Below are 12,842 nucleotides of genomic sequence, written 5' to 3' on the forward strand. Positions count from 1 at the left end.
TCTGCCTTTGAGGTCCACTATCTCTGCCCTTGGCCTACCCTTGGAGATATCTAAGACAGTCCTCCTGGGGCTCCTAGACTCCCTAGGATGAACTAGGGTCAGTACAACCTCTGGAGGAAAGCATAGCTAATTGCGTTCAGAGAGGAGGTAGAGGCTCCGAGAGATTTCGAGAGCTGCTCACGGTCTCCAGGCCAGCATGCCAAGCTCAGGGCTCCTAAGCAAGAGTGATGACCCCAAGCCAGAAAGTAAGGACGACGACCTTCTGGATTTCCCTTCCAGTGATTGTTTCAACGCTCTTCTAAAAACAATAAAGTTTTCTTCCCAAATCGGATCCCTGACTTCTCAAGCGCGCACCGGCCCCCCATCCCGGAGTTCCCTGACCCGCGCTCCTCTCACCTAAGATGGGTCTTCCGCCTTGGAGGCGTGGCCCACGTGGCACAGAGAGTAGAGCCCCCGGGGGACCTCTAGGGGGCGGGGGCTGCAGCTGGTGGGCGGGTCGAGGCCGGGTGGGAGGAGCATCAGCCGGTGGGCGGGGCCCGAGGCTCCTTTCCCCGCCCCACTCGAGCCCTGCGTCCCGCTCCGCCAACCGCGCTACCTGAGGCGCCCCGGCCAGCCGCGTCCCTGATTTCCGGGCCCAGCTGCGCCCCTCCGTTCGTCCCCACCTCGGTCCGGCCTCAAGGGGTGAGTCTGCAGGCGGCAAGGACAGTCGCGCTCCGTCCGCCGCGCCACGGGTCTGGCTGGGGCCCGCAGTGGCCGGCGGAAGTGGAGGCGCTCGCGTGCGGGCCCCGGGCTCCGGGGTGCAAGTCACCGGCTGGGGCGGCCGGAGTGCGGGCCGGGCTCTGCGTCGGCGGCGCGGCCCACGATCTAGCGGAGCCGACGCGTCAGGTGGAGCCTTTGGAGGAACCGGCGCCCCAAGCCCGGGTGGGGAAGCCGAGGTCCGCAGAGGGAGCGAGAGCGCCAACGAGCTTGCCCAGAGGCCACGGCGTGAGCGGGACCAAAGCCCCGAAGCTACTGCCTGGGGATCTCGCTCTGACCTCGGGAGGACGCAGGGGGGTCCCGCGCTCCCTATGGCCCGGGCTGGGCCTAGCGCTTTCACAGCCCTCCCCTCGTGTCCGCAGCGGCGCGTACTGCGTCTTGTCCGCGGCACCAATCCCCACCCCGCCTATAGCTGAGGAGGACCACCACCCCCGCCCCCACCACCAGGCTGTGATGGACCGGGGAGGAGAGTGCCTTGCCCAAGGTTGGCGCCGAGCAGGTGAGAGGTGAAACGTGCTCCCAGGAGAGCTCTGCCTCCCGGAGGAACGCTCGCCTGCCTCCCCTGGCCCCCACCCCCGGCCAGGGAGATCGCCGCCGCCCATCTCTGCCCAGCAACCCTCTTCCGCAGGCCGTGTGTGCCCCCGCGGTGCCGGCTCCGGGCTGGATTTCCCCCAGAATCCTTCTCCATGTGCTCTGGCCCTAGCCGCTAGGAAGCCCGGCTCATGGTGGAAGGTTTCAGGAGGGAGACCTGCGAGGCAAGGCAGGGGAGGCGGCCAGTCGCCTTTCCGGCCCAGTGCCTCTCCCAAGGCACAGCAGCAGGCTTTGGCTGAATCCTGAGCCTCTGTCCCCTGGAACTGCCAGATCTGGGCCTGGGGTCCAGCTGGACAGGGCAACGCCTGGACTCCACATTCCCCTTGATGGTGGTGCCCAGGGGAGGGCAGAGCAGCAAAACAAAAAAAAAGAAGGGAAGGTCAGTGTCCTGTGGATAAGGAGCATCCCTTTGCAGGTGTTCCCCCACCACGGAGACCCAGACTCTGAGCCTGACACCCCTGAGAGAGGTGGGCCGATTCACCAAGACCCACTCGGTCTCTGCAGGTGCCCAGGCTCAGATGCCGCCCCCAGCGATGCACTGCCCGAGACTGGCCCTGGGCCTGGGATTCTGCCTGCTGCTGGGCATTGCCCTCTGCTCTCTGTGGTGAGCATGCCCCTTGCAGCCCTCTGTCCCCACCCCAGACTCCTTCCTCTCTCAGCATCTCAACCCCCAAACCTGGACCCCTTCCCAGGATTTCCAGGTCCCACCCTCCTCTCTAGGCACACCTGTCCCTCCCCCTAGCCTCAGTACGACTGAACCAGCCTGGCTTATGGGTTTTCCTTTGCACTCACCTCCCGGCCTCTACACTTGACTCTCGCCTCTGCCTGGACTATTCTTCTAGCCGTGTTAATGAGGAACTCCTGTTCATGCTCCAGAATTCACCTCGTGTGTCCTTTCCGCAAAGCTCTGGGGGTTCCCCCACACCACCAGTCCCTTGTGGGACTGGTGTCAAGAATATTCCTGCCCCAGGAATGAAAGGCTGCATAGCTGTGTAATGACTCACTGCAGAAGGCCAGGAAGCTTTGTCCTCTGAGGTCAGCCAGACCCAAGGACTGATAGGTGGAGGGCGGGGGGGGGGGGGGGGGGGGGGGGGGGGGGGGGGGGCGGGGGGGGTGCACCACTGGGGACCTGCATTTCCACTAACATGCACCAACGTGACTTCTCAGCCTCAGCTTAAAAATCCAAGTCAACACATGTATTTCCTTCCCAGGGTGTATGTCGAGAACTGGCTGCTGGTCTCCTATATCCCCTATTATCTCCCCTGCCCAGAGATCTTGTAAGTATGGGGCAGGCAGAATTAGAGGCCCCCGGAATAGGGAAGATGGGAAGGTTTTTCAGGTCACTTTGTAGGTTCTTAGGTCCTAAACTCATGATTCTGGGCCATGAATGTGGAAGTTCCCTGTTTCCGTCTTCAGGTATCTTTGCAGTGCCCTCTCCACGGTGTGACTTTGAGCGTGTTGCATAGCTCAGAGCCTCACTTGGCGTATCTGTAAAACGGGATGATAGAGCTTGGGGTGTGATGATGCCTGTAAATATCCTGGTGCTGCACCTGGTATATAGGAGGTGCTCAGGAAAGAATGGTTTTAGGACTTGACTTTTTTGCTCAATGTTGTGCTCTCTGTGAATTCAAAGGACAAATGCACACATGGCCAGTCTCCCTCAGATAACAGATCTGACATTTGGACAGTTCAGAGTGACAGTTCAGTTCAGATGATTTGGGACAGTCTCAAGGTGGTGTTTGGCCCCGTGGTCTTCTGGTTTTCATGACACCGAAAGGAAAGTTTAAAATCTGGACCATAGACTACTAATGAACAGTAAGGTGTGTTTCACTATTATAAACAGAATGTGGTAAATTAGGCAGGACAACAGAAAAGGCAAAAGAAAACAAAACCCCTCTTGTGTCCAGTGGCCTGGATCACACTCTGACTCCATTGTCAGCTTGCTGATTGCTGCACTCTCTATTCAGATGGTTATGGAAGCAGAAAGTACGCTTGCTGTTGAAAGTAGCTGTGACCAGAATGTTTTTGCAGTTCTTATCTTATTTCCCCAGAATTGGCTTCAATTTTCAGCATCTGGTCACCGTCATTTTACTCCACCCAAGGGCTGGGCCCTAATTCTTAAACTGTCTCCTTTTTCCACCAGCAACTGTGGGGCGTTTAGGTTGTTTGTGGTTTACCAGCTCCTAAGTTAGTTCGTAATGAGCAACTCTGGATATAAAGTTTTCTTCATCTTTTTTTTTTTCAATTAATTGATTTGCCTGTGCTGGTTCTTAGTGGCAGCACACAGGATCTCCCATCTTTGGCTCAGCGTGCACGATCTTTGGTTGTGGGTGGCGCATAGGATCTAGCTCCCTGACCAGGGACTGAATCCCAGGTCCCTGCTTTGGGAGCATGGAGTATAAGCCGCTGGGCCACTCGGGAAGTCCCAGCTTTTTACATCTTAGAAATCCTTTTATTTGGTGCGTTCCTGGGCCAAAGGATATGGCCAGGGTCTTCATCCATCTCACCAGGCTGCTCTCCAGGCTGCCCATTCAGTCGCTTCAGCCGCGTCCGACTCTTCGTGCCCCCATGGACTGCAGCCTGCCAGGCTCCTCTGCCTATGGGATTTCCCAGGCAAGAATACTAGAGTGGGTTGCCATTTCCTTCTCCAGGGGGTCTTCCTGACCCTGAGTCAGAGTGATTCAGGCCAATAGGACACGAGGGTTTTTGTTTGGACCCAGGGATCCAACCTGCATCTCTTGCATCTCCTGCGTTGGCAGGCGGGTTCTTTACCACTAACACGACCTGACACCACCTGGAAGCTCTCCAGGGGGACCATGGCAAACACACAGATACACCTCCCCACCCTCCCCCACCCCCAGCAGCTGCAGTGCACCTGGGGCTGCAAGTATTAGGTGTCATGAAGAACAAAAACCAAACCACCTTGCTGATTTGAGAGATGGGAAATGTGCTGTGGTTTGAATTTCACTTCTTTGAGAGTTTTTAAAAAATTATTTGCAGTCTATCTTCAGGTTCTGAGTTTTTTAAACAGATTACAGTTGGAGGTTTTTTGTTAGTTTTAAATGGTCACACCTTCCTCTCTGTTCATTTGGATTTCTTCTTTCAATGTTATTACCTTCAGAGGTCTGGAAACGTGAAGTTCCTTTTTTTATTTTGGCTCTGGCTCATCTGTGCTTTGGTGTTCTTATGTCTGACTCTTTAATGTGGCCAGAGCGGAGCGTGTCGGGGCTGGTGAGGCGAAGGGAGACACCGTTGGCCAGGGAAGTGTGGGACGAGGGCCCCTTTCCTCTTCTTATTTCTGACCAACTTCTCAGAGTGCCGTCACTTTCTGAGCAGGACCTGAAATGTGCTTGTTTGTGTGAAACTAAGGCAGAGGGCCAAATTGATGGATCAACTTTAAAAAATATATCTTCCAGAGTATAGGCTAATCACTATAGGACAAATACTGTAGGGTTTCATTTATAAGAGGTCTCTAGTATAGAGAAATGGAACTTCGTGGTGGTTCAGTGGTTGAGACTTCATACTCCCAATGCAGGGGGCACAGGTTCGATTCCAAGTCGGGGAACTAAGATCCTGCATGCCATATGGTGTGGCCAAAATGAATAGAGATCTTATTGAAAAAAAAAAAAAAAAAGATTTTTTTTACAGAGATGGAAGTAAGCATAATAGTTACCAAGGGTTGGGAGAAGGGATGGAGAGGCAGTATCTCAGGGAGACAGTTTCAGTTTGGGGACGATGAACAAGTTCTAGAGATGGGTGGAGGTGATGTTTGCACAGCAACAAGAGTCTACCTAATGCCCTGGAACTCTATGCTTTCAAATGGTTAAGGTGGTAAATCTTTGTCTTGTATATCTTACCACACACACAAAGCGTTGACGGAAAGCACCAGGACAGCTCCAGGAAGCTTAAGCCAGCCCACCATGGGTGATAGAATGAACGGCAGGCACCCTCCTCAGCTGGTCTGAGCCTCACAGGCAACCTCAGGCCTCTGCTGGAACCGGCTCTGACTGGCTCCCTGGGTCAGAGCAGCAGGCCTTTCCCGTCTCCAGGCCTCACTTCCGCCCTGCGGAGTGACCCTGTTATTGTCCCCACTTTAAGGGAGAGGGGACAAAACCCCAAGGAGTGGGATGTCCAGCCCTGGGTCTCTCCAGCTGGAGGGGCCTCACCTGCAGCCTCGTCTGTCTGAGCTCCCGGGCTAGAAAGAGGCAGAACTGGGCTCACTTTGCAGCTTCTCAAATCTTCTCCACTGTGCCCAGGCTCTTCCAGAGCCAAAAAAGACTGTGGAGACAAATGGCACCGGGTTGAATCACCGCCCTGCCACGCGGGGACCCTGGGTGGATGGCCTCTGTAGGAGCCCAGCCCCCGGAAAGCAGGCAGAGCCATGGAGGAGGGGCCAGGGAGCCTGGGGGAGGGGGTACCCGGCCCATGGGGGTGTTTTGTCCCCGCTTCATCCATCCCTGCTGAGCATCTCTACTAATGACACCGATGGCCCTGTCTCACCTCTCCCACCAGCAACATGAAGCTTCAGTACAAGGAGGAGCCATCCCAGCCTGTGGCACAGTAAGCAGCCTGTCCTTTCGCCCTCTGTGGCCCCAGGGCAGGGGGCTGCCATCCCTTTAACCATTCGCCCTTCTTGGTTGCAGGTCACAGTACCCTCAGCCCAAGCTGCTGGAGCAAAAGTAGGTGTTGATTAGGGCCTGGGTGCAGGATAGAGAGATTCGAGGGGGTGGGGGTCGGGGGCAGAGCCCTGATTTAGAAGCTGGGGTGCTGGAGGGGTCAGCGACCTCGGGGTCCGGGCACTCTGGGGCCTGGGCTCCAGTCCAGCTCTGTCACCAGCTCTGTAATCTTGGGTGGGTAACCCAACGCTTCTGAGCTGCTTCTGTACAGGTGGATGGTTAGTGATACCCACTCGACAGGGCAGAGGACCAGATGAAATGAGGTTGGCAAAATGCAGAGCCGCGATTCCTGGGCAGCCCCAGTGGCTAGGACTCTGTGCTTTCACTGCCAAGGACCCTGACTCGCTCCCTGGTCAGGGAACTAAGATCCTGCAAGCCAGGCTCTGCAGCCAAAATCAGACAAACCAAAAACACTGCAGAGCACCGTGCCCTCGGTGCTCGATCCGTTATTAATGACGAGAATGATAACCCCCATCTCCGAGGCCCGTAGCAGACCCCAGAAATGCCAGGCTCCTCTAGACACTGGACGTGCAGTAACTCCTGGTCCTCTTGCTCTCGCTGGGAAGGAGCTATTATCATCCCCACTTGCGGATACGGTGGCCCAGAGACAGGGATGAAGCTGCCCAGGGTCACACAGCGTGGGAGGCAGGACCAAGATGAGACGGAGGCTTTCCCCAGGGGAGGGTCTCAGCCCCCTCGGCCTCCTCTTCTGCCAGGCCCACAGAGCTACTGACACTCACACCCTGGCTGGCACCCATCGTCTCCGAGGGAACCTTTAACGCCGAGCTTCTGCGTCACATCTACCAGCCACTGAACCTGACCATCGGGCTTACGGCGTTTGCCGTGGGAAAGTGAGTAGGTGGCTGGGCTGGGGGTGGGGGTGGGAGTGGGGTCTGGGAAGAGACAGGACTCTGCCCGGGCACCAGGGAGGCTGTGCCAGGTGGGAAGCGACAGAGCAGAGTGTGATGGTGGGAGAGGGCTTCCTGGAGGAAGGAGGTGGTCTGGGCCTGGCATGCAAGCGGGGAGGGGAGGCAGCCCAGTGAGGGAGCACCAGGAGCCTTTGTCAGGAGACGCCTTGCTGCCTCACCCCGTCTGTTTCCCCTGAACCGTCCAGGCAGGTGTAAAGGAATGGCAAGCCCCCAGAAATGGAGGGTCCACGGTCAGGCCACAGGCAGGTCAAGAGAGAGCTGGCCCTGCCTTGGGGACCCTCTCTCCTCCACCCCTAGGCCTGACTGCTCTCTGGACGCCCCCTGTTTTCCCCCCTCCTCCCTTACCCACCTGGCCTTTCCTTTCTGGGACTCCTGAGAGAGGGACCCCAGTGCGGGGGTGGCCAATGACTAAAGCTAATGGATGGCCCACCTGGAGTCACGGGGCTCCCTCTCCCCTAGACCAGTCAGCACCCAGCACCACTCACTTCCCCTTGATGTACAGCCACTTTCTCTGCTACTTTTTTCTCTCTGAGCCTCAGTGTGCTTGTCTGTAAAGCGGGGAGTTTGTGAGGCCAGGAGGTAATCCCTTAGAACATTGCCTGGCACTTGTAAGTGCTCAGAAAAAGTCAGGGCGTGCAGCCTGTGAATATCATCAAGATATCATTAGGACAGTCCCTAGAGGTTGGTACTGTGATCAAGGGAAGTTGACAGACGAGGGGCAGACCAGGTATGACTTCTTGAGACGGGAAGCTGGGTGGGCAGGGTGCGCCCTGCGGAGGCTGTGGTACATGACGGGTCCTCTCCAGCAGGTACACACACTTCGTCCAGCACTTCCTGGAGTCGGCCGAGCGGTTCTTCATGCAGGGGTACCGCGTGCACTACTACATTTTCACTCACGACCCCCAGGCCATTCCTCGGGTCCCACTGGGCCCCGGCCGCCACCTCAGTGTCATCCCAGTCCCCGGGCCCTCCCAGTGGGAGGAGGCCTCCATGCGCCGGATGGAAGCCATCAGCGTGCACATCGCCAAGAGGGCGCACCGGGAGGTGGACTACCTCTTCTGCCTGGATGTGGACATGGCATTCCGGAACCCGTGGGGCCCCGAGACCTTGGGGGACCTTGTGGCTGCCATCCACCCGGGCTACTTCACCGTCCCCCGCCACCAGTTCCCCTACGAACGCCGGCCTGTCTCCACCGCCTTCGTGGCACACGGCGAGGGGGACTTCTACTATGGCGGGGCAGTCTTCGGAGGGCGGGTGGCCAGGGTGTACGAGTTCACCAGGGGCTGCCACATGGGCATCCTGGCAGACAAGGCCAATGGCATCATGGCAGCCTGGCAGGAGGAGAGCCACCTGAACCGCCGCTTCCTCTCGCACAAGCCCTCCAAGGTGCTGTCCCCTGAGTACCTCTGGGATGACAGGAAGCCCCAGCCCCCCAGCCTGAAGCTGATCCGCTTCTCCACCCTGAACAAGAACACTGCCTGGCTGCGGAGCTGACAGCAGAGGCGGGGCCGCCGTGGACGGGGGAACCCCAGCGAGCACCCAGCTCACCAGAGCCTCCGGGCACCAGGGCCTCACTCCTCAAGCCTTAGGTGGGACCAGCCCTGTGCCTTCTAACCTCCGCCTCTGCTGGTGGAATCCAGCGGGAAGACGGGCCTGGAAAGGCCTCTGTCCACTGTGAAGAGCGGTGTCCACGTGGAGGAGAACGCAAAGATCACACTGTCCGAGGCCCAAGGAGGGGAGGCCAGAGGTGGAAGAAGATGGGGCCTCTGCCAGCCTACGAGCCTTCGGGGCAGCCCCACCGAGCGCCCCAAATCCCCTCTCTGCCGCTGGCCCATTCGCTGCCTGCTGCCCTTGAAGCTGCACTTTCTAACACTCATAGGAAAGGCATCCCCACCCTGCTTTTCTCTGGCTGCAGGGGCCCCTGCTGTGTCCCCGCCAGTTCTTCACTCAGGACCCAGAGGAAGCCTTCTAGGCCCTCTGGTTTCCTGTCCTTGCCTCACTCAAGGTGGACGGTCCCCGGCACCAAGCACCTCTTCTGTAAGAGGGTTTGGGCAGCGTTTAATAAAAGTAGCGTGTGCTAGGCCCTAACCGGGCTTTCTTCACCTGCATCTCTGAGCATCCGGGCTGCCAAGCCCCTAGGGATATAGGCGGCCTGGATTGTAAGTACAGTCAGCGTGGGTGGGAGGGTAGGGTACAGTTTTCTAGAAAGCCTGGGCTGCTGCTGGCCACTGCAACAGGCAGGATTCCATCCCAGTTCTCCTGGAAGATGGGTGAAGTGAAAACATCACCGGCTATGCAGCTCTCCTGAGTCGGGGGAAGCAGAGCCCCTGCCCCCCAGCTGGATGTCCTTTGGGCTCTTGGTCCCTAAGTGCAGAGCACGTGTGTCTGATGCTTCTGCTATCAACCTCAGCCTGGGGGACTCCTGGTGGGCGTGGGGCACTAGGCCACAAGGCAGGCCTAGGAATAGAGGGGCTTCAGAGCCCTGCGGTGGTCGCATCTGCCTGGTGGGACAGAAGCGGTGGGCAGGGGGGCGGGGGGCCCAGTATGCACTCCCCTGGGGGCAGCAGCATCCTTGCCACATAAGGTAGAGGGCAGGGGGTATGGTCTGTGGCCAAGTCATGAGGAGCAGGAACCCACCCACCTGGGCGCCTTGGGCAAAGCTGGGGCCAGCCCCAAGCTACTCTTCCTGCAGCCGGCGCTTGGCTGGCAAGCCAGGACAGACCGCAGGCGCACGGATAGGCTGAGCGACCACGTGGGGAGATAGCCTGAGCCGGAGAGGACGAGTCAGAAAGGCCCTGGGGTGCTCCCCGGGCAGAGGGCCCGTGTGTCCTCACCTTCCCAGGGTGCCCAGCCCTGCCCTGGGGAGTGTATGAAGCTGGCAGTGTTGAAGGGGCAGGCCCTGCCTTCACCAAGCTTCTGTGCTGGAGCAGGGAAAAGGCCCTTGACGTGGAGATCAGAGGAGGAGGAGGTGGCCCTGAGCCTGGGCAGCATCGCAGGAGAGAAATGAACCCTTGCTCACTCCAGCCCAGCTCTGGGTCCAGCTGATGGGCCCTTCTCAGCCTCGGCCCAAGCCCCCAGGCACTATGGCTACCCCGGACCACATCCCAGGCATGGCCCTCAGACACAGTTGAGTGAATGACTACCCAACTCCTATACCTAAAACAGGGTCCAGGCTCCTTTCCCAGAGAGCTGAGGGCTTGGGGCCAGAGCTGCTCTGTGGGTGGGAAGAAGTACAGGGCCTGGCAGGAGTGGGAGGGGTGGCGGGAGACAGGCCTGACCCAGCAGAGAGAGGGGGAGTACAGAAATAGAAATCAACAGAATCACAAATGCAAAATGTCTGCGGTGTCCCCTGCAATGGAGGCCCCTGAAACGTAAGCTTCCTGTCCCCTCATGACCAACTACCTCCTCCCCACGCCTTACAGTCCAACATCGCTGCTCTGCCACAGGGCCAGGACCAGCATACCTTCGCTCATGCTGCCTACTGGTCAGGCCTCCCTGTCCAATCACCTGGCCCAATTCCAGGAATATATTCATGACATCACCTCCTCCAGGAAGCCTGCCTTGATTTGCTCCCCCTTCCAGAGTGAGTGCCTTTTGGTGTTCCCATAAATCCTCATCCCTATGTCATCAGTTACAATGTTCTGTCCACCTCCACCACTTTCCCAGTTCGTAAACCCCAAGAGGATACAGGTGGTGGTCAACCAGGTTTACCCCAGTACCTGAAACCCAGGATGCATTCTTTGAATGTTTGTTGAATGACTGCATGAACATGAGGCAGCTGAAAGAAATCGGGTTTTAGTCTGTCCTGGCACACGTCGGGGGAGAAGGCTATGGCACCCCACTGCAGTACTTTTGCCTGGAAAATCCCATGGACGGAGGAGCCTGGTGGGCTGCAGTCCACGGGGTCTCGAAGAGTCGGACACGACTGAGTGACTTCCCTTTCACTTTTTACTTTAATGCATTGGAGAATGAAATGGCAACCCACTCCAGTATTCTTGCCTGGAGAATCCCAGGGACGGAGGAGCCTGGTGGGCTGCCGTCTATGGGGTCACACAGAGTCGAACATGACTGAAGTGACTTAGCAGTAGCAGCAGCACACGTAGAATGCTCAGCAGGCCACTCCACCACCCTGAGGCCTGAGGTGATGATCAAATGGGACTATGGCTGGGAGCCCTCTGGGCACTGCCTTCTGGGCAGGCACTTGGAGAAGAAGCCGGGCAATATGCCCAGCCCTGGGAAGAGGCAGACAACCACCACAGCCCCCTCTGTGCACAGGAGGAGCAGGCCCCATCCCTGGTGGCATTGCAGGGGTGCATGCTTGAGTGGTGGGGTGAATAGCACTCTTGCTAAGCTCCTCCCGGCTGAGGTGCTGCGGCTCTGACAAAATCACCTGGAGACCGTGTGAACTGCGGCCGCAGCCTGCGATGACCCCCACCAACCAGTGGTGACCCGCGACTTCTTACCCTGCACTCAGAGCCCTGTGCAGGCTGGTCCAGACACCCTCCCCACGGAGCACCCCTCACCTCCCCCACCCAGCCTCCCTGCAGCCTTGCTCCCTCAGGGACCCGCCCCTACCATGCCCTCCCCCTCACAGGCCCCTGCCTGCAGTGCCCCTCCCCACAGCCCCCCCATCCAGCATGGACTCACCTCCAAGGCCGGGCTGAGAGGCCACCTCCGCAGGCTCCTGTGAAAGCACAGCCGTTGGGATCAGAACAACCTGGGCTCGAACCCACGGTGGAGCCACCTCACGGTCCTGTGCCAGGCCAGCTCGTGTGGTGACTCTCAGGCCTCAGTCTCCTCCACTGAAAATGGGGTCAGTAACTCTGCCCTAACTCAGTGAAACCAAGCCATGCCCGCGGGGCAACCCAAGACGGGCGGGTCACAGTGGAGAGGTCTGACAGAATGTGGTCCACTGGAGAAGGGAATGGCAAACCACTTCAGTATTCTTGCCTTGAGAACCCCATGAACAGTATGAAAAGGCAAAATGATGGGATACTGAAAGAGGAACTCCCCAGGTCGGTAGGTGCCCAATATGCTACTGGAGATCAGTGGAGAAATAACTCCAGAAAGAATGAAGAGATGGAGCCAAAGCAAAAACAATACCCAGCTGTGGATGTGACTGGTGATAGAAGCAAGGTCCGATGCTATAAAGAGCAATATTGCATAGGAACCTGGAATGTCAGGTCCATGAATCAAGGCAAATTGGAAGTGGTCAAACAGGAGATGGCAAGGGTAAATGTCAACATTCTAGGAATCAGCGAACTAAAATGGACTGGAATGGGTGAATTTAACTCAGATGACCATTACATCTACTACTGCAGGCAGGAATCCCTCAGAAGAAATGAAGTAGCCATCATGATCAACAAAAGAGTCCGAAATGCAGTACTTGGATGCAATCTCAAAAACGACAGAATGATCTCTGTTCGTCTCCAAGGCAAACCATTCAATATCACGGTAATCCAAGTCTATGCCCCAACCAGTAACCCTGAAGAAGCTGAAGTTGAACGGTTCTATGAAGACCTACAAGACCTTTTAGAACTAACACCCAAAAAAGATGTCTTTTTCATGATAGGGGACTGGCATGCAAAAGTAGGAAGTCAAGAAACACCTGGAGTAACAGGCAAATTTGGCCTTGGAACGCAGAATGAAGCAGGGCAAAGACTAATAGAGTTTTGCCAAGAAAATGCACTGGTCATAGCAAACACCCTCTTCCAACAACACAAGAGAAGACTCTACACATCACCAGATGGTCAACACCAAAATCAGATTGATTATATTCTTTGCAGCCAAAGATGGAGAAGCTCTATACAGTCAACAAAAACAGACCAGGAGCTGACCTTGGCTCAGATCATGAACTCCTTATTGCCAAATTCAGACTTAAATTGAAAAA

At 57.0% G+C, this 12,842-nt stretch overlaps 1 protein-coding gene across 18 annotated transcripts; it reads left to right on the forward strand.

Annotated features, from left to right (window-relative positions):
- The first annotated feature begins 489 nt into the window (after positions 1–489).
- Positions 490–9,040, forward strand: GBGT1 (globoside alpha-1,3-N-acetylgalactosaminyltransferase 1 (FORS blood group)). 18 transcript variants are annotated; one of them, XM_069579953.1, is made up of 9 exons: positions 528–681; positions 1,119–1,255; positions 1,852–1,951; positions 2,224–2,382; positions 2,559–2,624; positions 5,860–5,907; positions 5,991–6,026; positions 6,740–6,874; positions 7,759–9,040. In XM_069579953.1, exons 6-9 carry the CDS (start codon positions 5,864–5,866, stop codon positions 8,444–8,446), a joined length of 903 nt encoding a protein of 300 aa, XP_069436054.1. In that variant the 5' UTR covers positions 528–681; positions 1,119–1,255; positions 1,852–1,951; positions 2,224–2,382; positions 2,559–2,624; positions 5,860–5,863; the 3' UTR covers positions 8,447–9,040. The 18 variants fall into 18 exon arrangements, with proteins under 18 accessions (XP_069436048.1, XP_069436043.1, XP_069436049.1 ...); XM_069579942.1 differs by lacking the exon at positions 2,224–2,382 and having other exon boundaries at positions 501–681; positions 7,762–9,040; XM_069579948.1 differs by lacking the exon at positions 2,224–2,382 and having other exon boundaries at positions 510–681; positions 1,763–1,951; positions 7,762–9,040.
- Positions 9,041–12,842: the final 3,802 nt, after the last annotated feature.

This window comes from Ovis canadensis, chromosome 3, assembly GCF_042477335.2.
Source record: "Ovis canadensis isolate MfBH-ARS-UI-01 breed Bighorn chromosome 3, ARS-UI_OviCan_v2, whole genome shotgun sequence".
NCBI classification, from domain to species: Eukaryota; Metazoa; Chordata; class Mammalia; order Artiodactyla; family Bovidae; genus Ovis; species Ovis canadensis.

Coding starts and splice junctions, on each gene's coding strand:
- GBGT1 (XM_069579941.1), top strand. CDS start 1,210: ATGGACCGGGGAGGAGAGTGCCTTGCCCAAGGTTGGCGCCGAGCAG. Junction 1,256..1,851: donor CCAAGGTTGGCGCCGAGCAG/GTGAGAGGTGAA, acceptor CGGTCTCTGCAG/GTGCCCAGGCTCAGATGCCG. Junction 2,625..5,859: donor CTCCCCTGCCCAGAGATCTT/GTAAGTATGGGG, acceptor CTCTCCCACCAG/CAACATGAAGCTTCAGTACA.